Here is a 16,134-nt window from a genome sequence, read left to right as displayed (position 1 = left end):
AAGGACGTCAAGGCTCTCTTTTCTACCTCCTCCATGTACAGGTTGGCAACAATAGGAGAAACTGGAGACCCCATAGCACACCCATGTTTCTGCCTATAATATTGCTCCCCATATGTGAAGTAGGTTGACTGCAGGCACAGTTTCAAGAGTTGACACAGTTGTTCTGTGGAAAGCGTGGTCCTGCTGCTCAGAGTGGTGTCTGATGTTAATTTTAAACTGACCACCTCTACTGCATCATCAACAGGAATGCACGTAAAGAGTGATGTGACATCAAAAGAGACCATTGTGTCATCAGTCTCCATGATGTCAGTTCCTGTGTCAAATAAGCATGAGATCCTGAACTGTTTCAACAAACATTTTGTTGCTTCTAGTTTTTATTTGACACAGTTACTAATGGAAAATCAGCCACTTCACTTAAAAATCAAACTTCTACAAATCAAATCCCTCCTACAAGTCAATCCTCAGTTAATCACACCTTCTCTTTTTCTCCATTCTCAGTCAGTGAGGTCAATAAACTGTTAAAAGATCTTGACCCTAAAAAATCTGCAGGTCCAGATGAACTTCCACCTTATTTCTTAAGGCTGGCTGCTCATATCATCACAGTCCCTGTGACCCACATCTTCAATCTCTCCATAAGACAAAACTCCATCCCAGACACTTGGAAAACAGCCTTTGTTCTTCCTTTGCTGAAGGGAGGTGACCCCACCTCATTGAACATTTATGGACCAATCTCTAAACTCTGAAATTTAGCCAAGGCTCTAGAAAAACTGAAAAACTCTCAAATCAAAAATTACCTGGACTCATTTAACATCTTACCTCCACATCAATCTGGTTTCAGGAAACAACACAGCACAACCACTGCCTCACTGAAGGTTCTTAATTATGTTGTTGAAACACTGGATGCTAAGGATTATTGTGCTGCACTTCCCTTAGACCTGTCTAAAGCTTTTGACACTGTGGATCATAACATCTTGTGTCATAAGCTCTCAGAAATCGGTTTCTCAGGTCACACCATTGTTTGGTTCTCTAACCATCTCTTAGACCGGAGGCAATATGTTGAACATAATGGTACTTCCTCTAGTTATTTAACAGTCAACAATGATGTACCTCTAGGCTCATTCTTAGGACCCACCCTTGTTACAATCTACATATGTAATGTAAGTAAAAACATCCCTGATACATTCATACATTTCTATGCTGATGACACAGTTGTTTACTGTTGAGCTAAAACAGTTGATAAGGCTTTCCAGCTTTTGCAATCTGCATTTACCACAACATATAATTTCCCTCTGGGATTAATAAAGTATTTTTGAATTGAATTGAATTGAATTAACAACATCCAGTTAAGCAGTGAATACAGGGTGCAATGATGGGTACGATAATCACAGCCAGTTATGAATCTCAGTGCACCATTATAAACAGCATCCAACATCTGCAGGGTGCTTGTAAGAGCGTTCATGTAAATAATGTCACAGTAATCAATGGAGGGAAGGAAAGACAGTTACAAGGTGTTTCCTAACATTCAGAGTTAGACAGGATCTGTTTCTGAAAAAGAACCCCAGTTTAACTTTCAGTTTCTTTACTAGGTATACAAACTGAATTGAATTGAAATAAACAACACTGAGATGAAGTCAGCAGCTTCAAGTTTCTCTGCGTTCACATTACCGAGGATCTGTCCTGGACTTTACATAGAGACACTGTGGTCAAGAAAGCCCAAAAAAGACTCTACTTCCTAAGAAGCCTAAAGAAGTTTGGTACAAACACCAGCATCCTCACCAACTTTAGGTGCACCATGGAGAGCCTGCTGACAGGCTGCATCACAGGGTGGTACGGGAACTTCACCAGTTAGAAAGTTCTACAGAGGGTGGTGCAAACAACAGAGGACATCACTGGTAGCAGTCTCCACACCATCCAGGACATCTACCACAGCTGATGTTTGCGTAAAGCACACAGCATCATTAAGGACCACACTCACCCAGCACAAGTACTCTTCGGTCTACTACCCTCAGGCAGACGATACAGGAGTCTGTCATCATGTACAAAAAGACTGAATGACAGTTATTATCCACAAGCTGTCAGAATAATGAACTCTGGATAAATAACACTGAACAACTGGAAATAACTAACTACCTCAATGTCACTACCTATGCAATAACCTATATGTGGTATATGTTGATTATGTGCAGTATATATATATATATATATATATATATATATATATATATATGTGTGTGTGTGTGTGTGTGTGTGTGTGTGTGTGTGTGTGTGTGTGTATCTTGTGCATTTTAGCTTATATTACTACCTCAAAATACTTATTCAAATTCATCCTGCTGCACCATTATATTCTACCATATTTCTCTGTAGGACATTGACATTACCAATTTAAGTAATCTTCGTCCAATCTCTAATCTGCCCTTTATTTCCAAAGTTCTTGAAAAAGCCGTTGCTATTCAACTTCACTCTCACCTATCCAACAATAATATTTATGAAGAGTTTCAATCTGGTTTTCACCCCCCACCATAGCACCGAAACAGCTCTAATAAAAATAACTAATGACCTTCTTCTTGCTGCTGACTCTGCTCTTCTGTCTATCCTCATTTTACTGGATCTAAGTTCTGCCTTCGACACAATCTGTCATTCTATTCTCCTCAACAGACTAACCTCCATTGGCATCTCAGGTACTCCGTTAGACTGGTTCAAATCATATCTCTCTGACCGCACTCAATTCATTCAGCTCAATTCCTTTCGTTCCCAGTCTTCCCCCGTCTCCACGGGTGTCCCCCAAGGCTCTGTCCTCGGACCCCTCCTCTTCATCATTTACCTCCTTCCTCTAGGTCACATCTTCCGTAAATTTGGTGTCCATTTTCATTGTTATGCTGATGACACACAGCTCTACCTGTCAACAAAACCAAACTCCACCCTCCATCCATCCTCACCGACTGTCTCAATGAGCTAAATCACTGGTTTTCTAACAACTTCCTACAACTAAACAGTAACAAAACAGAAATCATTCTTGTCAGTACCAAAAACTCTTTCTAAATCAGAAAATCTCATCCCCCTTAACAACTCTCTGCTATCCCCCTCGCCTCAGGTCAAGAGTCTTGGTGTCATCCTCGACACCACTCTCTCCTTCACTTCACACATCAACAATGTCACTCGGTCTGCCTATTTCCATCTCCAAAATATTAACCGTCTCCGCCCTTCTCTCACACCCCGCTCCACAGCCATCCTTGTGCACAGTCTTGTGACTTCTCGGATTGACTACTGCAACTCCCTTCTTTATGGCCTCCCCAACAAATCTCTCCAGAAGCTGCAATTGGTCCAGAACTCAGCTGCCCGTGTCATCACTCAAACCTCCTCCTATAACCACATCACTCCAGTCCTGCAGCAGCTCCACTGGCTCCCGGTTAAATCACGCATCGTCTTCAAAATTCTTCTTCTCACTTTCAAAGCTATCCACAACCTTTCCCCTCCTTACCTATCTGACCTCCTACACATCTCCATCCCCTCTCGCTCTCTCAGATCCTCCTCTTCACTACACCTCCATGTACCCTCTGCCCGCCTCTCCACCATGGGGAGCAGGGCCTTCACCTGCTCTGCTCCTCATCTCTGGAACTCTCTACCCCCTGACTTAAGAAACACCACCTCTCTTTCTATATTCAAGACTGCTCTGAAAACACATCTCTTTAGACTTGCTTATCCTTAACTTTGCTGTATGTATTTTATATTCTTTACGCATTTTATATTCTGTATGTATTGTATATTATTTATGTAATTTATTCCTGTTGATCTTTGTTCTTACTGTAAAGTGTCCTTGGGTGTCATGAAAGGCGCTTTTTAAATAAAATTATTATTATTATTATTATTATTATTATTATTATAGTAAATGTTTTAATTAATTACTTTTTCACTTTTTTGTACTTTTTTGTGTACCCTTATTGCATACTTTTTTGAATGTTCTTGTTGGTTTGTTCTTTGATTTTTTTTAGCGAGTCAAATCAGTTCTTCTCAGCCTTAGCATTTCATTGTACTGTTAACCCTGTGTTAACCTGCATATGACAAATAAACACAAATTGAACTTACTTGTGGTTCCTAGAGTTTCCAGAAGCAGAATGGTAGGAAGATCTTTCAGTTCTCAGGCTCCTCTCTTGTGGAACCAACTTCCAGTTTCTGTCCATGAGGCTGACTCATTGTCCAGTTTTAAGACTGGGATTAAGACTTTCCTTTTTGATAAATCCTATAGTTAGGGTTGGCTTGTTATGCTGCTATAGGCTTAGACTACTAGAGGACAAATTGACCTAATTTCCTTAAATTAATTGTTAAAATTGAATAGTTTTCATTTGATACCGTTTCTATCTTAACATGTGATTCTTGACCTGCCATTGTGTATCTGTTCCTACCAAACCCAGCCGGTTGAAGCAGATGGCCGCTTGCCGCTAAAGGTTTCTTCCTCATGAGGGAGTATTCCTTTCCACTGTTACCTTTGTGCTTGCTCAGGATGGGAAACTGCAACTAAGTGAAGATTCAACACATCTGCTAGCACCCTTCCTTAGATACATAACTTTTGCTAATTGACTTTTGTATGTATGTGAATGTTTCTGTTCAATGCCCTGAGACAACTTTGTTGTGGATCGGTGATATATAAATAAATTGAAAATGAATAATTCAAATTATCCCAAGTTTTTATTGAGCAATAGTACTTTGAAATTATTCCACTATTCATAGCCCTGTTTAATTTGCAGTTTGGTGAACCTCTGCTCAACTTTGCACGTAAAGTGATTCAGCCTTTCTAAAATGTTCTTTTCATTGATCTGACACACTTCTCACATAATGTTCACTGAAGGTAGGCCCCAGCTACCATGCAAACCAGCAAGGACAAAGTAGGTTTAAAAAATGAATGAATGGGTTTTGACAGTGTATTTTACAATAATTAGTCACCTTGGTGGGGAAGTAGCGGCTGAACTTGAACTTCTTTAGTGAGACAGTCATGGAGTAGGTGCCGAAGAAGAGAATAAAGGACATCAGGGCCAGGTCAGGGGTGTACTTGCAGGACTTTCCCACCAAAGAGCCTCCATACTTCAGACACTCCTTCTTGCTCAGCTGACTCCAGTCCAGAGCTGTCACATTCAACTGGGATGGTGGTGGCAGTGTTGGGTGGACAGAAGAAACCAAAGAGCAAAGAGTTTCATTAAAAACCGCTAAAGTAAAACTGTCAGCAGATATTTGAAGTTAGAAATGAAGGGGGTGAGAGGTGGACAAAGCAAACAAACAATGGTTAGAAATTGAAGGGTGAAGCTACTTTTTCTGGTGACTGAGGCAACACTGGGGTTAGCTGACAAGTAATTTAGCTTATTTTGATGTATTTTAGTTTATTTTGCAGCTGAAACATTACCACCCCTGCTGGAAATAATCACATCCAGCTTAAAACTCAAAAAACCTAAATAAATAAATAAATAAATAAAGGTAAACTAAACTGAACGAAAACAAGCACTTACCCCAGAAACACTCGAGCTGTTATCTGGCATTGGAACTAAACCGTTGAAGATCATTGCAGCCACTGTTGGTGACAGGGTCAAACAAGGTCACAAGGCAGACAATGAAAAGGGATGAGGAGGAAAACATGATGAGAATCTGTCTGAACACTGCAGAGAGCACCCAGAGACCGTGCAGACAAACAAAGAAGTACTTACTTGTAAGAGACGGCAGCCAAATTATGCGTGGTGGAAGCAAACGAGGGACAAATCAGTTACAGAAATCAATGCCCACATCAACGATTGATGATGCCTGTGCTCGCGCTACATCACTAAGCATCTGAGAGCTTTTCTATTTTAAATAACACAGTGGCTCAGTAGTTAGCACTGTTGCCTCTCCGCAAGAAGGTCCTGGGTTCAGTCCCCGGTTGGACCTGGGGTCTTTTTGTGTGGGGTTTGCTTGTTCTTCTTGTGCTACATGGGTTTTCTCCGGGTACTCCGGTTTCCTCCCACAGACCAAAAACGTGCATGTTAGTCTGCCTTCAGGTCCAGGCCTCTCTTGCAAAAGAGATCTGTGATCTCAATGGGATTTGCCTGGTTAAATAAAGGTTAATGAAATAAATAAACACAACGCTACATTTATTAAACAATTTCATCTTGTAAGATGAAATCTTGAAATGGGGAGTGGTGGCGCAGAGGTCAATGAAGGTGGGCCTGTGATCGGAAGATCGCCGGTTCAAGCCCCGTACCGACAACATCAAAAATGTGGGTGGGGGTAGGTGAAGCACCCACACCTGCCTCCACCCTCATTCATCCCACTCTGGGCCCTTGAACAAGGCCCTTAACCCCCACCATCCGCTCCTCTGGGTGTCCTAGATAGCAGCTCTCTGCTCCACACAGAGGGATGTGGTAACTCGATGGGCTGTGGTTGTGTCAGGAAGGGCATCCAGCGTAAAAATAATTACCAAGTCTTCGCATGACTTATTTCGCTATGGCGACCCCTAACACATGGAACAGCCGAAAGAAGAAGAAAAAATCTTGTAAGAATTATTTTTTTTTAATTCTGGTATTAGACTATTGTAGATCTCAAAAGTAATCAATGCTTCTTTTTTTTTTTTTTACTTTTTCTTTATAACCTGTTGGATTTGATATCTTTTATATCTTTTTATATCTTTTGACAAGCCTTGACATTTCTCTGATGGAATGAAATGATGCATTTTCTACAAGGTGTGTGCGTGTCTGAATTCAAGGGTTTGAACTATATTTACAGGCCTGAATTAATTTTAAAGTGTTTACTATGCTTTATATATATAATCTCACAAGTGCTAAGGATAATCATACAAGTTCACATTTGATATAATTCTGAGGGAAACAGAGACAGGTATGACGCTTGTATGTGCAGCAGGAAACGATCCTTCTTTGTTCTCTGAGTAAAGCAGCTGAGAGTAAGTGTCCTGCGTTCCAAAACAAAGCTCGTAAATTAACCCTTATCAGTAGAAGAAGGAGCGAGGCCGTCTGGGGCTTTCGGAGTAACCCTGGAGATAAAATCTGCTCCTGAGTGGCTGAACATGGTGTCACTCGGACCATCAAGAGGTTTTGACACACAATCACAAGTCTGTCCGAACCCAAAAGGGCGGGACATGAGAAACCTATAAATCTTGCTCATACACAGAGTTTGGTTGAACAAACACGAGGCTGATTGACCAGGCAAGGTTCGCTCTGACTTTGTTCCTCAGACTGCATTCTGATTACATGTAATATCTGCATACTTTAACTTTGTCTCAATTAAATCTTTAATACTAAGGTGAAGTGCTCTGAAATTCTGTGCTCGGGTCATTTGAACACCCCAAACCCTTCAAACCTGGATTTTAAATGTATTTTTAATTTTATTTAGAAAATACTTTTACAAAAAATACTTTGAATTAATAAAGTTTAACAAGTAACAATGTTTCCCTCTGTGTGGAGCAGAGAGCTGCTATCTAGGACACCAGGAGGAGCAGATGGTGGGGGTTAAGGGCCTTGATCAAAGGCCCAGAGTGGGGCAATTGAGGGTGGAGGCAGGTGTGGACGTTTCACCTTTTCAATTTTCTCCCCAAAAATGTGACAGAAAAAGTTTTGTTCAGTTGAAGCTGAGCATTTTGGACAATGTCATGTCTGTCTGAAAAAGAGTAGAATACAGTCCATTTAGTGAAGCATGGTGGTGGTGGCACTATGCTGTGGCAACGTTTTTCCATCAGCAGGACTTAGGTCAAAGTTTAAGAAATGGTGAATGAGACTAAATGAAAAATGTATTGAGAGAAATCTGTTTCAATCTTGAAACAAGGTTACGACAGGTCCTCTGGATGGATTCTTGTTTGTTGAAATGGTTCAGCTTTTATCCAAAGGACTTCTTCAGTCTGAGATCTTGTAATTTTTTTTCATTCAACCTTTATTTTTACAGGGTAGTCTCATTGAACCTCGAGGACTTATTTACAAGAGAGACCTGGTTTAAATAAAGAACACAGATGAGGAACAGACAACAATAAACAATCATGTAAAAAGAAATGTAAATAGAAGAAATGATCTAAAAACAAAACAAAAACAGCTACAACATAATGCATGAAGTTAAAGTGTGTATATTACTAATGGCATATTTGCACAAAAAAATACAAACAAAAAAAAAGCCTTGAAAACAGACAACTGCTAAAACCAGCTTTATTTTTTGTTTGTATAATAAAGAATAAAATTGAGTTTTGTGTTAGTTTTGGTCAAAGCTTGAAAGAGCCGCTGCAGAGGGACCAAAGAGCCGCATGTGACCCCTGAGCCATCGCCATGAGATCACTGTAAATAATGGTGATGTAGGTGCAGAGCGTGTGAGAGTATTGTTAAATGTCTCATCCTAAACTGGATAAAGGCACGAGGGGATTAACAGCGTGGCGTAGAGATTCAGCATCTTCAGCATTCAGTGGGCATTCCAATAAGGTCAGTCTTATAAATAGCACCTTCTCATAGTGGATCAACCAGTTTGCTGCTGACAGTCAAAACTAGCTGTTCACATGATCAAGAAGGACCATCAGCCTAATGATGGATCGTGAGCACCCTGATGTCTGCTTGCTATTTACAGGGGGATGAGTGATACTAGCAATAACAGCATTGTAAGAGGGGGACAGTTGAACACGGAGGCCTCCACCCCTGTTTAATGATGGATGGTTTATTTTCACAAAGATACCATAGTATACCGTACCAATTTATTTATAGAGCACTTAAAACAGCAACAAGGCCAACCAAAGTGCTGTACAATAGAAACAAACAAGCACAGCGGACAGGAAAACATAAAATAAAAATATAGGTACAAATAGCGGTGGATAATCACTAAATGGCCAACACTGTAGACTACAGAGAGGATCAAAACAATCACACCGTGTCAAAGGCAAAAGAATAAAAGTGGGTTTTCATGTGAGACTTAAAGACTGTGAGTTTACGGTGGGTTTCTGGAACTGAAAGGAGCATCTGGTCTGCTGACCTCAGAGAGCGCAGTGGGACATAAGGCTGCAGAAGATCAGTGAGAAAGGATGGAGCAGAACTGTTCAGTGATTTAAAAAACATACTTGAGTATTTTCCCCTCCCTGGGCTGCCACATTACCATGGTGGAGGGGTTTGAGTGTCCCAATGATCCTAGGAGCTATGCTGTCAGGGGCTTTACGCCCCTAGTAGGGTCACCCAAGGCAGACATGTCCTAGGTGAGACACCAGACAAACTGCAGCCCAAAGACCCCTATGATGAGAAAAAGATATGGACTTGATGTTCCCTCGCCCGGAAGTGGGTCAACGGGGCCCCACTCTGGAGCCAGGCCTGGAGGTGGGGCACGCGGGGCGAGCGCCTGGTAGCCGGGCTTTTACCCATGGAGCTTGGCAGGGCACAGCCCGAAGAGGAGACGTGGGTCCCCCTACCCGTGGGCTCACCACCTGTGGGTGGGGCCAAAGGGGTCAGGTGCAATGTGGGATGGGTGGTGGCCGAGGGTGGGGACCCTGGCGGTCTGATCCTCGGCTAAAGAAGCTGGCTATTGGGACGTGGAATGTCACCTCACTAGTGGGAAAGGAGCCTGAGCTGGTGTGTGAGGTTCAGAGGTTCCGGCTAGAAATAGTCGGAATCACCTCTACGCATGGCTCTGGCTCTGGAACCAGTTTCCTTGAGAGGGGTTGGACACTCTTCCACTCTGGAGTTACCCCTGGTGAGAGGCGCTGAGCAGAAGTAGGCATACTTATTGCCCCCCCCCTCCCAATCTTGGTGCCTGTGTGTTGGGGTTCACCCCGGTGAATGAAAGGGTGGCCTCCCTCCGCCTACGTGTGGGGAGACGGGTTCTGACTGTCATTTGTGCTTATGCACCAAACGGCAGTTCAGATTATCCACCCTTCTTGGAGTCCTTGGAGGGGGTACTGGAAAGTGCACCTCCTGGGGACTCCCTTGTTCTACTGGGGGACTTCAATGCTCATGTGGGCAAAGACAGTGAGACCTGGAGGGGTGTGGTTAGAAGGAACGGCTCCCCTGATCTGAATACGAGTGGTGTTCTGTTGTTAGACTTCTGTGCTCGTCATGGATTGTCAATAACAAACACCATGTTCAAGCATAAGGGTGTCCATATGTGCTCTTGGCACCAGGACACCCTAGGCCGCAGTTCAATGATTGACTTTATTGTCATCTCATCTGATCTGCCGCCACATGTCTTGGACACTCGGGTGAAGAGAGTGGCAGAGCTGTCCACTGATCACTACCTGTTGGTGAGTTGACTCCAATGGTGGGGAGGATGCCGGTCAGACCTGGCAGACCCAAACATATTGTGAGGGTTTGCTGGAAACGTCTGGCAAAGTCTCCTGTGAGACGGAGCTTTAACTCCCACCTCTGGGGGAACTTCGAGCATGTTCCAGGGGAGGTGGGGGACATTGAGTCCGAGTGGGCCATGTTCCATGCCTCTATTGTCGAGATGGCTTACCGGATCTGCAGCCGCAAGGTTGGCATGCCTGTCGCGGCAGCAACCCTCGAACCCAGTGCTGGACACCATCGGTGAGGGATGCTGTCAGGCTGAAAAAGGAGTCCTGTCTGACCTTTTTGGCCTGTGGGACCCCGGAAGCAGCTGATGGGTATCGGCAGTCCAAGCGACACATGGCTCGGTTGGTCACTGAGGCAAAAACTCGGGCATGGGAGGAGTTCGGAGAGGCCATGGAGATTGACTCCCAAACGGCTTTGAGGCAATTCTGGTCCACCGTCTGCCGTCTTGGGGGGGGGGGGGAGCGGTATACCACCAACACTGTTTATAGGAGGAGTGGTGTGCTACTGACCTCAACTCGGGATGTCGTGGATCAGTGGGCAGAATACTTTTAAGGCCTCCTCAATCCCACCGGCATGTCATCCACTGAGGAAGCAGAGCCTGGGGACTCTGGGTAGGGCCATCCAATCTCTGGTGCTGAGGTCACTGAGGTGGTTAAAAAGCTCCTCGGTTGCAGGGACCCAGGGGTGGATGAGATTCGCCCGCAGTTCCTTAAGACTCTGGATGTGGTAGTGTTGTATTGGCTTACGCGACTCTGCAATATTGTGTGGACATCGGGGGAAGTTCCCATGGATTGGCAGACCGGGGTGGTGGTCCCCCTATCCAAAAAGAGGGACGGTAATGTGTTCCAACTACAGGGGGATCATGCTCTTAAGCCTCCCTAGTAAGGTCTATTTGGGGGTTCTGGAGAGGAGGGTCGGTTGGACAGTCGAACCTCGGATTCAGGAGGAGCAGTGCGGTTTTCGTCTTAGTCATGGAACACTGGACCAGCTCTGCACTCTTAGCAGGGTCCTGGAGGGTGCGTGGGAGTTTGCCCAACCAGTCTACATGTCCTTTGTGGACTTGGAGAAGGCGTTCGACAGTGTCCCTCAGGGAACCCTGTGGGGGGTACTCTGGGAGTATGGGGTACCGGGCCCTTTGATACGGCTGTTAGGTCCCTGTATGACCATGTCAGAGCCTGGTCCGCATTGCCGGCAGTGAGTCGGACTTGTTCCCAGTGAGAATTTGACTCCGCCAAGGTTGCCCTTTGTCACCGATTCTGTTCATACCTTTTATGGACAGAATTTCTAGGCACACCCAAGGTGTTGAGGGGATCCATTTTGGTGGCCTTAGGATTGCATCCCCGCTTTTTGCAGATGATGTGGTCCTATCGGCTTCATCAGATCATGATCTACAGCATTCGCTGGAGCGGTTTGCAGCCGAGTGCGACGCAGCCGGGATAAAGATCAGTTCCTCCAAATCCAAGACCATTGGTCTTGAGCCGGAAAAAGGTAGAGTGCCCTCTCCGGGTCAGGGAGGGGTTCTGCCCCAAGTGGAGGAGTTCAAGTATACTGGGGTCTTATTCATGAATGAGGAAAAAATGGAACGTGAGATCGATAGGCGGATAGGTGCAGCGTCTGTGAAGCGGGTGCTGTACAGGTCTGTCGTGGTGAAGAGATAGCTGAGTCAAAAGGCGAAGCTCTCCATTTACCGATCGATCTACGTTCCTACCCTCATCTATGGTCATGAGCTTTGGGTAGTGACCAAAAGAACAAGATCTCGGATACAAGCGGCCGAAATTAGTTTTCTCCACAGGGTGTCTGGGCTCTCCCTTAGAGATAGGGTGAGAAGCTCGATCATCCGGGAGGGACTCAGAGTAGAGCTGCTGCTTCTCCATGTCGAGAGGAGCCAGTTGAGGTGGCTCGGGCATCTGTTTAGGATGCCTCCTGGACGCCTGCCTAGTGAGGTGTTCTGGATACGTCCCACTGGGAGGAGACCCAGAGGAAGACCCAGGACACGCTGGAGGGACTATGTTTCTCGGCTAGACTGGGAACGCCTCGGGATTCCCCCAGAGGAGCTGGACCAAGTGGTTTGGGAGAGGGAAGTCTGGGCCTGCCTACTTAGGCTGCTACCCCCGCGACCCGACCCCAGATAAGCGGAAGAATATGGATGGATGTATGGATGGATGGACACGAGTATTTTGAACTGGATCTTAAGGTGAATGGGTAGCAAGTGCAGGGAGGCCAAAACTGGTGTAATGTGCTCTCTATGGCCAGTACCAGTTAAAAATTGGGCTGCAGTATTTTGAACTAATTGTAGACGTGCAATAGAGGATAGATTGATTCCAAACAGAAGTGAATTGCAGTAATCGAGCCTGAATGTTATGAACGCATGGATTACTGTCTCAAGATTCTTTTTGGACAATATGGGCTTCAGCTTAGACAGCTGACTCAGCTGAAAAAAACAGGTTTTAACAATCATGTTTACATGACTGTTAAATTTTAAGGAAGGGTCCTTTATCACTCCCAAATTGGTGACTCTTTGTTTCTCTAATGGAGCTAGAGAGGAAAGGTCAATGCAGTGGTTCATGCACGTGCCATTGGGATGGAAAAAGATGACTTCTGACTTCTTCTCAATGAAACTTAAGAAGTTTAAAGTCATCCAGTACCGGATGTAAGCCAGGCAGTCAAGAAGAGGTTGAATAGAGCGTGTGCCTCTGTGCCTCAGGGGGAAGTAAATTTGACAGTCATTGGTGTAGAAATGAAAGGGTATATTGTGATTGCGAAAAACAGCACCTAGTGGCAGGAGGTATAAAGAAAAGAGAAGGGGACTGAGGCTGGACTCCAGCGGTATCCGCCACTGAAATGCTGCCGATGCTGAACTAAAATCTTTGATACTGACACAAAAGGTTCTGTCAGAGAGGTAGGACCTAAACCTATTGAGGGCTGACCGTGTGATGCCCACCCACTGCTCTAGCCTAGAAATGAGGATCCCATGGTCGATGGTGTCGAAAGCAGACTTAAGGTTCAATAGGACAAGCAGCACAGAATCACTTGCATCAGTGGCTAGGAAAATGTTGTTAAAAACCCTCAATAGAGCAGTTTCAGTTCTGTGGAGAGATTTGAAGCCAGATTGGAATAACTCTAGGATAGCGTGATCCTCCAAGTAGCACTTCAACTGAGACTCAACTTTTTTCCAGTAGTTTAGAGGTGAATGGGAGTCTGGAGACAGGGCGGAAGTTGGACATGACTGAGGGGTCATGGTTGATTTTTTTCAGGAGAAGCTGGACAGCGGCATGTTTAAAAGTTTTTGGGACCACACCTGAGGATAAACTATTCACAATAGCAAGAATAGAGGGACCCAGAGTAGGAATTAAATTTCAGACCAAATTTTACCTATTGAACGATAAAACGTATTTCTTTTAGTTAAATTTGCATGATTAATCTGCCGTGCAGAAATTTCAAAATGGTTCTACATTGCATCTTGTTTCTGGTTTGGTAAAGCACATAGAATAATTTCATTTATCTGGTAATCCTTGCGAACACGCAATTTTTATGGTCATTTAATTTCCATTTAACTCCAGTTGTGAACAAAGACTTCATTTTAAATGTCAGAAAAAATTGCCAACATTTGTTTTTATCATACATAGTCAAATAAACATCACAAAATTGTATTAAAGCATGTGTGTTTTACTTATGACATCTGAATCCTTCATATAAAAGAACTCATGGTGTAAAAGGGTAATTTGAGGTAATTAATTAAACATCTGAATTAATTTTCAGACCTTTAGACGTTCTCTCAGAACTGAGAGTGGTGCCCCTTCAAAATAAAATTCATAACGAATTTTAACTATTAAACAACCCTTCCCGCTACAAACCCATCCACATTAAGACTCCAACTTCCTAGCTCTATGAAAATTCATCCCACCTTCCACATTTCCCAGGTCAAGCCTGTCTCAGAGAGTCCTTTAAGCCCTCATGCCGACCTACCTCCACCCGCCAGGTTGATCGACAATCATCCAACCTTCACAGTCCGGACCATCTTGGATGTGTGATGCTGAGGACAAGGATACTAATACCTAGTCGACTGGGAAGAATACGGTCCTGAAGAACGATCATGGATCCCTTGTTCTTTCATCCTGGACCCGGGCCTCATCACTGCCTTCTTCAAGGCCCACCCCAAGAAGCGCCTCAGGTCGCCTGGGGGGGCGATTCTTGAAGGGGAGTACTGTAAGAGTAACAGTTGCTGCAGCTCCAAGATGGCTGCTAATCACCGCCAGCTGTCAGTCATCTGCCTGATGAGTTTCAGCACTACTTAAGGCTGCAGTCAAGTTCTACTCTTCGCTGGAGCATTAATTCTGTTCCTGGTATTTATGTCTCTGGCCAGTAAATACTAAATGATATATGAGATATTTACCTTGCTTTTTGTGCCTGCAGTCATCCTGTTGCCTTAGGTCCTGTCCTGCTTTGCCTTGGTCCTGTGCCTCACCCTTTGTGCCTTGACCTCCAGCTACTTGCCTGTCTTGCCCAGTTTGCCTGGTAAATACATTTCTGGAACCATTTGGATTTGCAACGGTGCCTCTCTGCCTCATGCAAACTATAAGGAGAACAAACAAACAATTTATTGCCAATACCTAATCCACCTGCCAAATCCACCTGGCCTTGTCTTTCCTCATCAGGGGCTCCAGACACGAACTGTATATATATATATATATATATATATATATATATATATATATATATATTTCCCACTGTAAATAATAAACACCATTCACTTTTTCTAAGCCTGAGTCTTGTGTTGTTCTGGATCTTGTATTATCTGGATATCCTGAATCATAACAGTTGGCTTTAAGTGACTAACCACCTCCTGCAGCGATGACAGAGTCACTAGTTCAAAGCTGTCAAATACAGCAGAGCAGCGCACAAAGAATGAGGAGTCATGAGCAGTGAGATCTGGGCCCTGGTGGAATTGACTTTCTCAACAAAGAAATTGAGAAAGTTTTCACATGCAGCAGGTAAGGATTCAATACATTTTGTTTGTGGTGCATTAATAACACAACCAATCACTTTAAATAAAACATGAGGATTGTGACTGTTTGATACAATCTCATTAGACAGGTGTTTTCTTTTGGCATCTTTCCCAGTTTTTTGATAGTGACGCCAGCAGGCCTTTTAATATTTGATATGACACCTGTAATTTGTTCACTTTCCACCTGCGCTCTGCTCTATGACACTCTCTCCTGGCCGCCCTGGTGTCGTCATCCAACAAGGGTTCGCACTTGATTTTAGGAGATCTGATTTTTAAAGGAGACAGAGAATCTAGAATCGTTCTGCAGGTGCAGTGAAACCATGAGCTGAGAGCATCAATGTTGGTCTCTGGGATGGCACAGTTTTGATTAAAAGCAGATGAAAAGTGACCAGCTGCATAAGAGTTCAAAACACGACAGAGTCGAGCTGCAGCGCAGGGTTTAACTTTAGTGTAGGACAAGTTAGTTTAAAACAAAACAGGCATGTGGTCAGAAAATACAGATCACTACTCACTACATTAAAAACAAGTAAATCACAAGATAAAACCAGGTGCAGAGTGTGTCCGTGTTCATGTGTAGGACCAGTCACAGACTGCACAAGATTAAAGGAGGCAGTGATGTTTAAAAGGACTGAGCCAAGTGTAAATCAAGACAACACACATGGATATTAAAATCACCAACAATGAGAACTGGGTCGTATTTTGGCATAATTTCAGCCAAAAAGTCTGAGAAGTAATTTATAAAATCCTTATTGTACTTGGGAGGCCAATAAACAGCACAATGTGGGAGGTGCTGAGTTCAAATAGGCTGTGCTCAAAGCTGCTGAATGAAGATGGAGGCAGCTGTTTACAGTC

At 43.9% G+C, this 16,134-nt stretch overlaps 1 protein-coding gene across 1 annotated transcript in view; it reads right to left on the bottom strand.

The window, feature by feature from the left end:
• The window catches only part of slc4a5a (solute carrier family 4 member 5a), a 205,987-nt gene that overhangs the window by 33,605 nt on the left and 156,248 nt on the right, over positions 1–16,134 (bottom strand). Inside the window, exons 15-16 of the mRNA XM_037679966.1 lie at positions 5,496–5,530; positions 4,939–5,130 (exon numbers count right to left, since the gene is read on the bottom strand). Coding sequence (XP_037535894.1) covers positions 4,939–5,130; positions 5,496–5,530 — 227 coding nt within the window. The remainder of the gene's footprint in view (positions 1–4,938; positions 5,131–5,495; positions 5,531–16,134) is intronic.

The sequence above is a fragment of the Nematolebias whitei genome, chromosome 8 (assembly GCF_014905685.2).
Source record: "Nematolebias whitei isolate Nwh7 chromosome 8, NemWhi1, whole genome shotgun sequence".
NCBI classification, from domain to species: Eukaryota; Metazoa; Chordata; class Actinopteri; order Cyprinodontiformes; family Rivulidae; genus Nematolebias; species Nematolebias whitei.
Note: the sequence above shows the minus strand (reverse complement) of the source record. Positions and strands in the feature narration are given on the sequence as shown.